This window comes from Schistocerca cancellata, chromosome 5 (genome assembly GCF_023864275.1).
Source record: "Schistocerca cancellata isolate TAMUIC-IGC-003103 chromosome 5, iqSchCanc2.1, whole genome shotgun sequence".
Classification (NCBI taxonomy): domain Eukaryota; kingdom Metazoa; phylum Arthropoda; class Insecta; order Orthoptera; family Acrididae; genus Schistocerca; species Schistocerca cancellata.
The window spans coordinates 299,013,409-299,029,034 of NC_064630.1; the positions used below are offsets into that span (position 1 = coordinate 299,013,409).

A 15,626-nucleotide genomic window follows, 5' to 3' on the forward strand; every position below is an offset into this window, starting at 1 on the left:
CTCTCTCAGTGTCCGGAGCAAGTATGGTGGGTCTGACACACCGGTGTCAATGTGTTCTTTTTTCCATTTCCAGGAGTGTATATTTTCATACTTTGTTGTGAGGCTGTATTGTGTTACAGACTGCTGTAAAGAGTGTAAACATTGTGAATAAATATATCTGCCTCTCTCAGAATCAGTCCAACTCCCACAAAAAGGATAAAGCTGAGCAATTTTAAGTATATTACAAGTATTTTGCACCCAGTTCATATAGAGAAGTGATACACCAGTACCTGAGACATGACCACCAATTCTAATTTATAGCAGACAAAGATTGTTTTGCCTTGCACACATCACCTTACCATGATCAACAATTTAGTTAGAACTTACAATCTTGAGATCTCTTTATTCCTCATGACACACCTAATTATAACATCATATTGTACTACAAACATTTGACACATGCATTAGTTTACAAAAAGATATAACAAAGTTTGGATTCATCTGCACACTATCCACAAATCCCACAACAAAACTGAGAACTAACACACAATCACACATTCCTGAGAATACGTGAAATCATTAAAAGAAACACTTTTTCTCGTTGCTGTTCCTTATCCTCTGTTCTCTTTTTTCACCTTGTAATGAAAGAAGAAGCAGGACAGTTTGACAAAATGAACTGTTTTATACCACTTTTGGCTTGAAGTTTTAGATAGCATTGGTGGTTTTACAGCAACAACAATTGTGGAATGAATTATCCACTCTGCAGACAGGTGTCTCCCCATATGAAATTTCCTGGCTAATTAAAACTAGGTGCTGGCCAAAGAGTCTTTGTCAGGACTTTACCATTTCCTGAGCAAGTGCTCTACTGACTGAGCTACCCAAGCAACAACTCACTAACTACCCTCATAGCTTCACTTCCACCAATACCTCACTTCCTACATTCCAACCATCATAGAAGTTCTCCTGCAAAACTTGTAGGACCAGCACTCCTGCAAGAAAGGATGTTGTGGAGGTATGGCTTAGTCACAGGTTGGGAGTGTTAAAAGAATGAATTTTTCAATCTGCAGCTGAGTGTGCACTGATATGAAACTTCCTGGCCGATTAAAACTGGGTGCTGGACTGAGACTCAAACTCATGAACTTTGTCTTTGACAGGAAAGTGCTTTACTGACTGAGCTATCCAAGCATAACTCACAACCCACCCTCATAGTTCCCTTCCACCAGCATCTCATCCCCTACATTCCAAACTTCACAGTTTTCCTGCAAAACTCGCAGGACTAACACTCCTCCAAGAAAAGATATTGTGGAAATATGGCTTGGCCACAGCCTTGTGAATGTTTACAGAATGAATTTTTCAGTTTTCAGCAGAGTGAGCACTAATATGAAACTAACTCATAGATTAAAACTATGTGCCAAACTGAGACTCAAACGCATGCCCTGTGCCATTCACAGCTAAGTGCTCTACAACTTTTGGTCTGCCACACAGTTTTGATATACCAGGAAGTTTTGACAATAATTCTGTTTACTGTTTGTAATTAATTATAACATTCCTGTCAGTCCAGATAAATAAATGTAATATTCCACACATTTAGTCATCTTATTAATTTCACTTTAAAACAGAAAAGAGTAAATAGGAACATAATTTCAAAATTAAATGCTTGTAAAAGCACTGTAATTTTTCATTATTTAACTTACTCAAGTAACAGTAAACACCACTAAAACTTGAAAAATTATGAAATTTTATCTGACTTGTTCCAGACTACAATTTAATATTCATTATTTAAACAGTTATTTTTTATTATAAAAATGTAATTATCTTTAAAAAAAATTTTTATTTAATGGAAAAACAAAAACAACAATAAAAATAGGCATCATTTTCTGGACCCCTCTATTTATAAATCATAATTATTTAACATATCTGTTGTCACTAATTTAGTTCTTTGATTTTTCCACTCATGAAAACATAATTTCATCTAAATTTATAGCAATATGAAACTAATGCAAGTAACATAAGCTCCCTGCCGCCGTTGGATAAGCAGCTGCAGCAGCAAGTCGTATACTCCTAGCTCACTCATTTGTTACATAGTTTAATTCTTAATTTCTTTGCGTGTTTTTGGTACTTGCATTGTCTAATTCATAAATTTTGGGCCTATTATAGTATTTGAGAGTTGTAGCATCGCGTTTTTGTACCTGAATAGTGTAAAATCGTGTAGTCTCCTTCCGCCGCCGAGCAGTGTGTCAGCAGTGCGCAAGTAGCAGCATTACTGCATTTACTAGGCAATCTTGTATTTTAATAACCGTTTAAATTTTGTGTTGATTTGTTTGCGCTCTCTGTAGATTAGTTCAGATGTTCTTTGCACAACAGTTTTCACCATGGATAGGGACTGCAACTGCTGTGTTCGGATGCAGGATGAGTTGGCATACCTTTGCTCCCAGCTTCAGGCAGTGTTGGCTTCGGACACACAGCTTGAGGCTGTTGCCAATGAGCATCACTGTGGGGGTCCGGATGGGGGTTTGTCGGGGACGGCCAGCTCGTCCCACGCATCCCCCGATTGGGCTACGACTGTGGTTGCCAGGGATACTGCCCACATTGAGGCTGATCCCTCACCTGTGGTAGAGTGGGAGGTCATCTCAAGGTGTGGCAGGGGGCGAAAGACATTCCGGAGGGCTGAATGGAAGGCCTCTCCAGTTTGTCTGATGAACTGGTTTCAGGCTCTGTCTCAGGCTGATACTGATCTTCGGCCTGACATGGCTGCTTGTCCTGTTCCAGAGGTTGCCCCTCAGTCTGCAAGATCTGGGCGGTCGCAGAGGGTGGGCTTACTGGTAGTAGGGAGCTCCAACGTCAGGCTCATAATGGGGCCCCTTAGGGATATGGCAGCAAGGGAGGGGAAGAAAACCAAAGTGCACTCTGTGTGCATACCGGGGGGAGTCATTCCAGATGTGGAAAGGGTCCTTCCGGATGCCATGAAGGGTACAGGGTGCACCCATCTGCAGATGGTCGCTCATGTTGGCACCAATGATGTGTGTTGCTATGGATTGGAGGAAATCCTCTCTGGCTTCCAGCTGCTATCTGATTTGGTGAAGACTGCCAGTCTCGCTAACAGGATGAAAGCAGAGCTCACCATCTGCAGCATCATCAACAGGACTGACTGCGAACCTTTGGTACAGAGCCGAGTGGAGGGTCTGAATCAGAGGCTGAGAGGGTTCTGCGACCGGGTGGGCTGCAGATTCCTCGACTTGCACCATAGGGTGGTGGGGTTTCAGGTTCCGCTGGATAGGTCAGGAGTCCACTACACGCAACAAGCGGCTACACGGGTAGCAGGGGTTGTGTGGCGTGGGCTGGGCGGTTTTTTAGGTTAGATGGCCTCGGCCAAGTACAGAAAGGGCAACAGCCTCAATGGGTGCGGGGCAAAGTCAGGACATGCGGGGACCAAGCAGCAATCGGTATTGTAATTGTAAACTGTCAAAGCTGCATTGGTAGTGTACCGGAACTTCAAGCACTGATAGAAAGCACCGAAGCTGAAATTGTTATAGGTACAGAAAGCTGGCTGAAGCCAGAGAAAAATTCTACCAAAATTTTTACAAAGGTACAGACGATGTTTAGAAAGGATAGATTGCATGCAACCGGTGATGGAGTGTTCATCACTGTTAGTAGTAGTTTATCCTGTAGTGGAGTAGAAGTGGATAGTTCCTGTGAATTATTATGGGTGGAGGTTACACTCAACAACCGAGCTAGGTTAATAATTGGCTCCTTTTACCGACCCCCCGACTCAGCAGCATTAGTGGCAGAACAACTGAGAGAAAATTTGGAATACATTTCACATAAATTTTCTCAGCATATTATAGTCTTAGGTGGAGATCTCAATTTACCAGATATAGACTGGGACACTCAGATGTTTAGGACAGTAGGGACAGAGCATCGAGTGACATTATACTGAGTGCACTATCCGAAAATTACCTCGAGCAATTAAACAGAGAACTGACTCGTGAAGATAACATCTTGGACCTACTGATAACAAACAGACCCAAACTTTTCAACTCTGTAAGTGCAGAACAGGGAATCAGTGATCATAAGGCCGTTGCAGCATCCCTGAATATGGAAGTTCATAGGAATATAAAAAAAAGGGAGGAAGGTTTATCTGTTTAGCAAGAGTAATAGAAGGCAGATTTCAGACTACCTAACAGATCAAAACGAAAATTTCTGTTCTGACACTGACAATGTTGAGTGTTTATGGAAAAAGTTCAAGGCAATCGTAAAATGTGTTTTAGACAGGTATGTGCCGAGTAAAACTGTGAGGGACGGGAAAAACCCACCGTGGTACAACAACAAAGTTAGGAAACTACTGCGAAAGCAAAGAGAGCTTCACTCCAAGTTTAAACGCAGCCAAAACCTCTCAGACAAACAGAGGCTAAACGATGTCAAAGTTAGCGTAAGGAGGGCTATGCATGAAGTGTTCAGTGAATTCGAAAGTAAAATACTAGGTACCGACTTGACAGAAAATCTTAGGAAGTTCTGGTCTTACGTTAAATCAGTAAGTGGCTCGAAACAGCATGTCCAGACACTCCGGGATGATGATGTAATTGAAACAGAGGATGACAAGCATAAAGCTGAAATACTAAACACCTTTTTCCAAAGCTGTTTCACAGAGGAAGACCGCACTGCAGTTCCTTCTATAAATCCTCGCACAAACGAAAAAATGGCTGACATCGAAATAAGTGTCCAAGGAATAGAAAAGCAACTGGAATCACTCAATAGAGGAAAGTCCACTGGACCTGATTGGATACCAATTCGATTCTACACAGAGTACGCGAAAGAACTTTCTCCCCTTCTAACAGCTGTGTACTGCAAGTCTCTAGAGGAACGGAAAGTTCCAAATGATTGGAAAAGAGCACAGGTAGTCCCAGTCTTCAAGAAGGGTCGTCGAGCAGATGCACAAAACTATAGACCTATCTCTCTGACATCGATCTGTTGTAGAATTTTAGAACATGTTTTTTGCTCGAGTATCATGTCGTTTTTGGAAACTCAGAATCTACTATGTAGGAATCAACATGGATTCCGGAAACAGCATTCGTGTGACACCCAACTCACTTTATTTGTTCATGAGACCCAGAAAATATTAGATACAGGCTCCCAGGTAGATGCTATTTTACTTGACTTCTGGAAGGCGTTCGATACAGTTCTGCACTGTCGCCTGATAAACAAAGTAAGAGCCTACGGAATATCAGACCAGCTGTGTGGCTGGATTGAAGAGTTTTTAGCAAACAGAACACAGCATGTTGTTATCAACGGAGAGACATCTACAGACATTAAAGTAACCTCTGGCGTGCCACAGGGGAGTGTTATGGGACCATTGCTTTTCACAATACATATAAATGACCTAGTAGATAGTGTCGGAAGTTCCATGCGGCTTTTCGCGGATGATGCTGTAGTATACAGAGAAGTTGCAGCATTAGAAAATTGTAGCGAAATGCAGGAAGATCTGCAGCAGATAGGCACTTGGTGCAGGGAGTGGCAACTGACCCTTAACATAGACAAATGTAATGTATTGCGAATACATAGAAAGAAGGATCATTTATTGTATGATTATATGATAGCGGAACAAACACTGGTAGCAGTTACTTCTATAAAATATCTGGGAGTATGCGTGCGGAACGATTTGAAGTGGAATGATCATATAAAATTAATTGTTGGTAAGGCGGGTACCAGGTTGAGAGTCATTGGGAGAGTCCTTAGAAAATGTAGTCCATCAACAAAGGAGGTGGCTTACAAAACACTCATTCGACCTATACTTGAGTATTGCTCATCAGTGTGGGATCCGTACCAGATCGGGTTGACGGAGGAGATAGAGAAGATCCAAAGAAGAGCGGCGCGTTTTGTCACAGGGTTATTTGGTAACCGTGATAGCATTACGGAGATGTTTAACAAACTCAAGTGGCAGACTCTGCAAGAGAGGCGCTCTGCATCGCGGTGTAGCTTGCTCGCCAGGTTTCGAGAGGGTGCGTTTCTGGATGAGGTATCAAATATATTGCTTCCCCCTACTTATACCTCCCAAGGAGATCACGAATGTAAAATTAGAGAGATTAGAGTGCGCACAGAGGCTTTCAGACAGTCGTTCTTCCCGCGAACCATACGTGACTGGAACAGGAATGGGAGGTAATGACAGTGGCACTTAAAGTCCCCTCCGCCACACACCTTTGGGTGGCTTGTGGAGTATAAATGTAGATGTAGATGTAGAACATGACCCTAAAGGAATCCAGAATGATCTGACAGGCTATAAATATAGCAAAAATGTGCCAAGTGGAAAGCAGATGTTTGTTAGCTGTTAAACACACAATGAATATATGCCACTTGTCTTTGTGTCAGAAGTTTGCCTTGTACTGGCTGTACTACAGTGTGGCCATTCAGTGTTGTTTAGTGTATAATTGTGAATCATTTTATAATGAGACCCACTGTTATACTGAAAAATATGATTTTGTTTCAAATGACCTTTATTTTGAGCAAATCTGCACCTGAAAATCAACCAATGCATGATGGAAAGTAAATGAAAACTAAAGCCCATCATAACATCTACATTCATAGAATTTCAGTGCCCGTTATCCCTAGAAAACAAGGCCTTTTTCTGCAGAGACTGTCTGTAAGAGATGAGTATACAATCTATTCAAAATTAAATTTTGACCAGTCTTGCTACCCATGTCACCAATGTTCCCAATCCACAGTTGGACTACATACGACATAACAATTTTTTGCTGTTGCATCAATTCTGGACAATGTCAAAAATGTTTCCAGTAGTGTGCTTTACATCTGCCCCTTTGTTGGAATTCATTAGGTGCATGGCAGCAATTAATACAAAGATCTGATCACTGAAAGCATATTATATTCACTAGTTTCTAGTATCACAATGGTCAATAGAAAATGTGTAAGTGATTATGAAATTGTCAGGTGGCTTCTTGAAGACACTGAGCATGAAAGACAATTTAGTGATGCAGTGATTGGTAAGAAATGTCCACTACATGGAGTAATGTAAGTTCTAGTGGATCAGAAAGTACTAATGGAATGGAAAGACATGAAGAGATGCAACCTGTGGCAAATACCTGGGAAATTTATCATGATGATGATGGTGATATAAAGTTTCCTTTTTCTGTCTTGATCATACAAGGGGTGGAAAAAATTATTCTTATGCCTGACTGAAATAGCTGTAGTGAATATTTAGTTTCTTTGCTCAGTAGAAAAAAAATGTGAATAACCACCTTTCCAACAGAATAAAATCAAATCAGACAGTTAGTCAGCCAGTATAGGAATACAAATTCAAAGAAAAGAGGAAGGTCATCATTGTCTGACACAAGTGGCAACCAAATGGGAAGACACTTTTTATAATACAAAATGAAAAAAATCAACACAGGGCAACATGATTTGCATCAGTAGAAAGAGGAGAAACAATTTTCTACTGCAAAACACGCAAGAGGAAGGATGGACTTTACCAGAATAATGTTTTATGAAGTACCATACAGAAAAAATTATAAACAGCTATAAAAAAACACTAATGTAGTTTCAAAAATTAGTGTAAAAGAAAATAAATTTCTCAAGTGTAATACTACTGATTTTTTTTTTTTTTTAAAGCAGTGGTATAACAAGACATAATCTCTTACATACCTAACTATACAAAATAAATAAGAATAGGGGAGAATACAGTCACTTTAGAAATTGAATTGGAAAGGGTTAAGATTCTATTAAATATTTACATTCAATGGTGCAATATATTGTGGACTAATTTTAAAAGTTGATGAAGGTAGTGCTTAATTGGGATGGGACTGGTTTCAACCTTCCTACAAATACCATGACCACATAAAAGGCATCCTAATACTGCTGTTCACTATCAGATGATTCTTTTATTCGTGGATTCCCTTGCAAGTGTACACAAGATGTTCAACTCCACTCCAATCATGTGATTATTTAAAATTTCTAAATCTTTGGATTTTATGTCATTCTTTACCTCGCTTAATTTTGCTGCTGATACTACCCTTGTTTACTTCACTATTTATTTTTATCAGATCATTCAAAAAAAAAATTTATAGCAACGATGTCATCTGCTTTTTATTTACTGCAACCTGTCTTCTTTCACATTTTACAGTTCATTGAACATGGTATGACTATATGTTTCATTGCAATTACACATATCTGCTGTTGCAGCATCAGTTTCAAGCAAACACACCTATTTTCTGCTTTTTGTTGTGTGATCAGATAGTCCCAATCTGATTCATATATTTAATTTTAATTATGTAATTTCATACCATTCGTAGTGATTTGGAACAAAATTACTATCTTCTTGAAACTTCCTGGCAGATTAAAACTGTGTGCCCGACCAAGACTCGAACTTGGGACCTTTGCCTTTTGCGGGCAAGTGCTCTACCATTTGAGCTACCGAAGCATGACTCACGCCTGGTACTCACAGCTTTACTTGTGCCAGTACCTTGTCTCCTACCTTCCAAACTTTACAGAAGCTCTCCTGCATTTCAAGTAATATGCTGTGTGATTACAGTTTGAGGTTTACCTTCTGTGGAAACTGAATTATTCATTCTTCTTACTGTTGATGTTTGGTCTTGGAATACAAAATAGGACATACACTTCAGCCCTGAAATCATCCTTCTCTGCAGGAGCTTCGATAGCTCAGATGGTAGAGCACTTGCCCGCGAAAGGCAAAGGTTCCGAGTTCGAGTCTCGGTCGGGCACACAGTTTTAATCTGCCAGGAAGTTTCATATCAGTGCACACTCCACTGCAGAGTGAAAATCTCATTCTGGATACTATCTTCTTGCTAAACTTGGAATTATCGCTGTACATTCTATTCTATTTACTCAGCCTTGGTGTTGGCCTTTCTGGCGCCACAGTATCAGAGAATACATTAATTAATGTGATGAGACCAGGATTAAGAAATGATAAAATAACTTATCATGATCAATGTTCTGAGTGGAAAATAATCAAAAACAATGTTCCCACATTCAAATGCCCCTTTTACAACTTACACTTTCTTACATGAGTGAGCCACTCTCTCAACTGTTCACTATATTAACTCATAATTAATTATTGTTCAAGTGAAAATCATTTACAATTCAAATGAACTCCTATTGATGTAGCCCCATGTGCAAGCTTTAACCCTGTGGTACTATGCAACTAGTTGATTCATTTCAATGTAATGGCAGTGTGTCAATCCTTAACAACACACTGGCATGTGAACCCACCCAGGCATATCAATAAGCATGTTATAATTATGAAAATTACAAGGGCAGGTGAGAATGCATTCAAGAAAGTTTTGAAAATACTAAAATGGAAATCCACTACCTACCAAGCCAAAGAATGTCAGCATAGTCAGACTAAGATATAGCAGTCTTGCAAGGTTGAAATTCAAGGCAGTTATCTACTACCCCACAGGTAGTCTGTCTCCAACCTTAAATACATCTAGGAGGGTGTACTGTGTCTCGTATGTCTCACTAAACACTCATTTAGATTGCTTCAGTGTGCACAGATGCACATTTTGGGAAAGATTAAGTAGAGCAAGAATCATAAACAATTTCAACTGAGAAGTGTTTGTAAGGATGGGTAAGCATACTGAGATATCAAAGGAAGAGAAGGATGATTTCAGGGCTGAATTGTATGTATCACTTGACAGTAAGAAGAATGAATAATTCAGTTTCCGCATAAGGTAAACCTCACACTGTAATCACACAGCATATTACTTGAAATGAAGTATCTTGAAAGGAAAAATAAATGTAGAAGTTCTTCTGTTAATACAAGGAAAGATCCTGTGTCAATGGATTCATAAATGAGCTGGGCATAATCCATATCACTTCAGGCAGGGGGGTTACCTTCATAGTCTTGGATGTTATTGAATTTAGCATACGCTAAAATTCAGGAGTAAGTGAGAAACACGTATCTTTCTGTTTTCTCCAAAAAAATTCCTGCCCCAAGAGACAGGCCTCCAAAGATGACATGCAAACACCATTTTGAAGATGTTAATTTTGGAAAAAGTTTTAAAATGCTATATCTCTGTAACAGTTCTAGATATTTTGCTATAGTATTTTTTATTTAAAAGATAATTGATTTATGATTACAATGGTTTCTGCCATTTGGACATATCTGTCAAAGTTATTTTTCTGTCATTTTTAAATTTTTTTTTATAATTTAAGGTATATTTTTTCCTTCTCCAGAAATGCCAATCCAGAAAAGTTAAGATTTTTTTCTGTTGATTAGTACCATGTAGTATTATATTCTCTGTTAAGGAGAGCTTCCACTTTTGAGCTGGACAAGTTTTATTTTAAAAAATCAATTTTTTTATATTCCAAGGGTAATGTATGTCTTCACTGAAGTTTTTTCTTACTAATTTCCTTGTTACAATGTTCATTTCTATTGTCTTTGTTCCAGTTATTTCTTTTTACTTTCTTTGTTGCAGTTATTTCTTTTCTCTTTCATTGTTGCAGATATTTCTTATACTTTGTTGTACTTTCTTGTCATGGTTGTTCATTGCTGGTTTCTGTATTGTGGTTGTTAAGTGCTAATTTGTTTATTGAAGAGGATTTTAAGAAATCTGCGACCATCCAGTGAGCTCTGTGTTTTTTTGAGGAATTTTCCAATTGACACAGTCGAAAGGACTGTTTGAAATGTCTTCTGGCTGGGGTCACAGGAGAGTGAAGTGTGCTGACTATTTGCATATCCATAAAAGAGTGATATATATGCCAAACAAAAAAGCAGATTTTGTAGAGGTTGGGAATAAGTGTTCTCATTTGAAGACTCTGTTTCAAAGTGAAGATGTGACCTTTTGTGTTCTAAATGTTTTGACAGAATAACACCAATGATAGTATCTGAACAAGATGAAGCCTCCCATGGTGCAGATGATGCAAATTTTGCATCAATAAAGGAAGAATGAAATGCCCTGAATCAGTCAACTACAAAGGTAGGTGTTAGTCCAGTTAAGAAACCATGGTCAGTGAAGTCAGGTCATAAGCTCTATGCATCAAGAAAGTACAGAGAAATTACTAAAGCTATGGATGAATACACTACAGCAAAACTGATCACACTCTTCTAATTAGAAATTCCACCTTCAGAAAAAAATGAACCAAAGCAGTCTTGCACATCTTGTCAGGAATTTTTCACAGCTATTGAATATTGTGCATCCTACAGTGAAAAGGTGCAATTTTTAACTATTATTCCAGAGAAAATTTTCACAAAAAACAATTTTGAACCACATTCCATCAGTATCAAATCAAGAAATGTGAGGTCTGTAAAAGAAATCTTTGGAAGATCACATCCATATTGTGGGCACACTGTAGAAGCAGCTGAAGTTTAGATAGTGCAGTCATTTTATCTGCAATATAAGTGGAACTGTTCTCAGCAGGGCGCCAACAAAAAAGACACTATAACTGTAGCAGTTGAAGGTCAAAAAGTTGTGAAAGTGAAGAATTACATGACTTGCAGTATTAAAGAAGCTTTTTCAATTTATAAAAGCAACTGTGCAACTTCACGTATTGGAATATCAAAATTTTATGCACTATGACCTAAGTGTGTAGGTACACACCCACCAAGAGATGTCTGTTTACTTATATACTGGACAAATTTTGAACTTTGTGTGGTAACTTGGAAGAACTTACTGGATCAAATGACATATGTCACCATGGTTGGTGGTTTGAAGTCATTAGTACACTGTGATGTAAAGTGAGAGACTTGTTTGTTTCAAGAATGTGGTGACTGCCCTGGAAAGGAAGGACTGTCTTTACAGACACTTGGCCTGGAAGATGTAGCAGATAACTCAGCAGAAATTACATATGCAACATGAGAGGAAAATAAACTAATTAAGAAAACTGTTGCCTTTAACAGTTTCATTGATGAACTTGGTAAATGGTCAGTGAAAGCAGTAATACACCAGCATCGCACAAGTGAAAGTGTGTGTATGGGCTGAAGAACTATATTTAGTGCATCACTGTGCAATTTTACTGAGAACTGGTCTGTAACTCTCCCACAAGAAGTACAAGCATATCATAGGAGTAATGACCAGGTGTCAATTTTTACAGGGGTGACATATTTTCGAAACAAGACCTCAAGTGTTGCAGTTGTAAGTGATGACGCAGGACATGATTCAGCACATACTTTGCTAGCAATGTGCAAAATTCTTCAACTAGAAACAGGGGCAGAGAAGATCATCATTATTTCTGATGGTGCTCCAAGTCATTTTACAAATCATTACCAGCTGTTTGAATTGACTAAGTTGCTTGTGCCAACTGACTGAGTATATAGTGCTACTGGTCATGGGAATGGGGCTTGTGATGATGTAGGAGGTCTGCTGAAGGACCATGCTACAAAACATAATCTTTCCAGACCAAATACATCTGCAATTCAGAATGCTGAGGATTTTATGAGAGTTATGAACTCTTACACACCCGCAGCCCTCATTCTTTTGTCCAAAGAGGAAATCAAAGAGTTCCTTGAGCATAAAAAAGGAGAATGGTCCAAACAAACTACTCCTGTGAAAGGGATTCAGAGGACACATGTTTGGACCCAAAGTGATGGACGAACTCATATTGCATGTACTTTACAGAGCAAGCAACAAGAAATCTCGTTCGTTCCACCAACACCTCACAAACAGCAGGATAACATTCAGATTCGCAACCTGAGAAGGGGTATGTTTGTGGTGTGTGTATATGGCTGTCACTTGTGGATTGCAGAGATTATAGACACCAGTTATGAGTTAAACAAAATTGTAGTGAACTTTTTGCTACCAAATGGACCAGTTACTGAATATAGGTTTCCAGCTGTAGGACACCAACAATCAGTGCTCACTTCTATTCACAATGTTTTGAAGATTGTAAGCGCTCCAGTTTCTATTGGTTCAACAGAAAGGCATCACTATATACCAAAGGAAGATACTGAAGCAATGGAATACAGTTTTAGTTCATTGACTGGCTAATTTCATTGCAAAACAGAGTGCACAGAAGTTGTGTAAATTGAAACCTTTAAATCTTTGGACCTTTCACATACATTTTGGAATCATTTAAAATGCTTGAAAAATGAGTCTCTTACTTGTCTTTCAAAACTAAAGTTATGTTAAATAAGGCTAGTTTCTGATTTTTATGAGCCTGTTATGTGATAATGTGGTAATAAAATAGGTTTTATGTACGGAAAAAATTTCAAATTGTTTATAAAACCTGTTCAACCTAAAAGCTGAAGCTCTCCTTTTCAGGGAATATAGAACTATATGGTACTAATCAACAGAAGAAAAAAAAATCAAAATTTTATAGATCGGCATTAAAAAAAATCCATAAATTATAAAAAAGTTCAGAACACTATAGTAAAAGAACTTTAACAAATAAGTCCAAATGGAGGGCTTCTTTGTAATCATTGAGCAACTATCTTTCAAATAAAAAAAACTTAGTAAAATATCTAAAACTGTTCCAGATGTACAGCATTTTAAAAATTTTTCCAAAATTCTTATCTTCAAAATAGTATGCACAGTGTCATCTTTGGAGGGCTGTATCTCAGAGCAGAAATTATTTTGGAGAAAACAAAAAAATACATGTTCTTTACTCAGCCCTTCATTTTAACACATGCTAAATTCAATAGCATCCAAGACTATGGAGGTAAAAATTATTTCCTAGCCATCCTGAATTCATATGGACTGTGCTGTTGGTAAAGAGAAGACAATGTTTCATTGTTAGATATGGACACTGCCATAGAAAGTGTCTAATAGGCTGTAGTGAGGAGGAGAGGCAAGTAATTATAAGTGCTATTGACAAAACCCAATTACTTGTATTATCAGCTCACAGATGTTGTATCTAGAATGAGAGTTGGTGAGTGACCACATGAAGAGAATTTCTTCCATGACTAAATTAAAAAAAAAGAAACTATGGCTGTATAAACAGAAGAATATTCCAAAGTCAACTGCAGGTGGCACTGATTTTCATTAAAAACCATTCATAAACCAAACAGAAACCATTGTATAAAATGCTCTAAATGCTAGATTAGGCTGTATACTGTAATCATGTGCATTCCTTGAAAGTATGACACTCAATCACAAATTATTCATTCTCAAAACTTTCATTGTGGTCTTTATAAACTTGATAAATTATTAATTGAATGAAGAGAATATGCCAGAAATGAAATTTCTTACAGCACCCTTGAGGTAAGATCTTGGAGCACTTGACACAAACAGAAGTTCTGGACCATCAAAGAATTTTCCCGAAGAGACACTGTAGCCTGTGGGGAAAAGAAAGGTATTAAAATTTAAAAACAAAATTACTGATACAAAAGATTTCATAGTTTGTAATATACTTAAATTTTTCCAAATGAGATTATGTTACCTCAGGAAAAAAAAACAGTATTTAAGTAAGATAAGAGTGAAAGCTTATTTTATGTAAAATAAACAATAAAATATTAAACATGCTGAAAAATTGAAAGCTTGGTAATATTAGTGTAGCTAAAGTTACACCACAGATACCGAAAACAATCAATTATTGATGAAATTATTTAATTGGATTGATAAAATATCTACTCACCAAGTGGCAGCAGAACACACACATAAAAGACTGTTGTGATTGGCAAGCTTTCAGAGTGAGTGGCTCCTTCTTCTGGCAGAAGAGGTTGAAGGGGAAGGAAGAAGGGTGAAAGAAAAGGACTGGGAGATCTAGGAAAAGGGGTAGATTTTGGGAACGTCACCCACAACTGTGGGCCATGGGAGACTTACCACACAGGATGAGAAGGGAAGACTGATTGTTGGGGACTGCATTTGATGAGATTTGAAAACTTGAAAGTTTAAAGGCAGAAGACAGGGTGATATGCAAGACAGAGATTACTACTAAAACACCGTGCACGAGTTAATAAGAGTGAGTAAATTAAGTGCATAGTACATAACGGGGGAGGGGTTGGTGAAAAATAGATGGGAAAGACAATGAAAGATGTAGAAAACTAAAATGGACTGAAGCAAAGATTAGTTACAGTGAAAAAAGCTGAGATGAAAGAAATTAATGTAAATTAAGGCCAGGTGGGTGGCAAGAACCAAGATGATTTATGTTTTAATTTGGAGAAACATTTAAGAGTTATTTATCTCATATATGACATTTGCTTTTGTGTAAGTACTAGTAGTAGTAGCAGTAGTAAGTTGTTAACAAAGAACCGCTTTCTAAGCATAAATTCTGAATTGTGACCTAGATTTTATGAAAGTACTGCAATAAAGTAATGTGAGAAAGTAATAATTAAAACACATCCTAGTGATCCACTATCAATTGTTGGAACTTAGGTAGTCTAAAAGATAATAATTTTCCATTAATCATTTTCACTTTGCTATATTATAATTATGATCAGTAACATGATTTCACAATTTCACTCAAGCCACTTGAGATGATTATCATAGCCATGGTAATGAGACTTAGGTTGTAGCAATTATGATTACTAAATAACAAAGGGTAGCTAAAAAAAGAAGGAAGTTTTACATGTTCAGTAATCTAGATAGAGAAGCAGTTGCGTCATATGTCAAAGAGAAACTCAAAACACTTATCTATGGGTAGGAGTATGTAGTGAAACTGTGACTCAGGTTGAAAAGAGTAGTTGTTCAGTCACTGGATAAATATGTACCTAGTAGAACAGTTCACGACAAGAAATACCATTCATT

General features: G+C 37.9%; 1 protein-coding gene across 1 annotated transcript in view; it reads right to left on the reverse strand.

Annotated features, from left to right (window-relative positions):
• Window positions 1-15,626, reverse strand: part of LOC126188085 (integrin alpha-4-like) — a 521,321-nt gene that overhangs the window by 272,868 nt on the left and 232,827 nt on the right. The window contains exon 8 of the mRNA XM_049929540.1: window positions 14,130-14,215. Within this exon, the coding sequence (XP_049785497.1) occupies window positions 14,130-14,215 (86 nt within the window). The remainder of the gene's footprint in view (window positions 1-14,129; window positions 14,216-15,626) is intronic.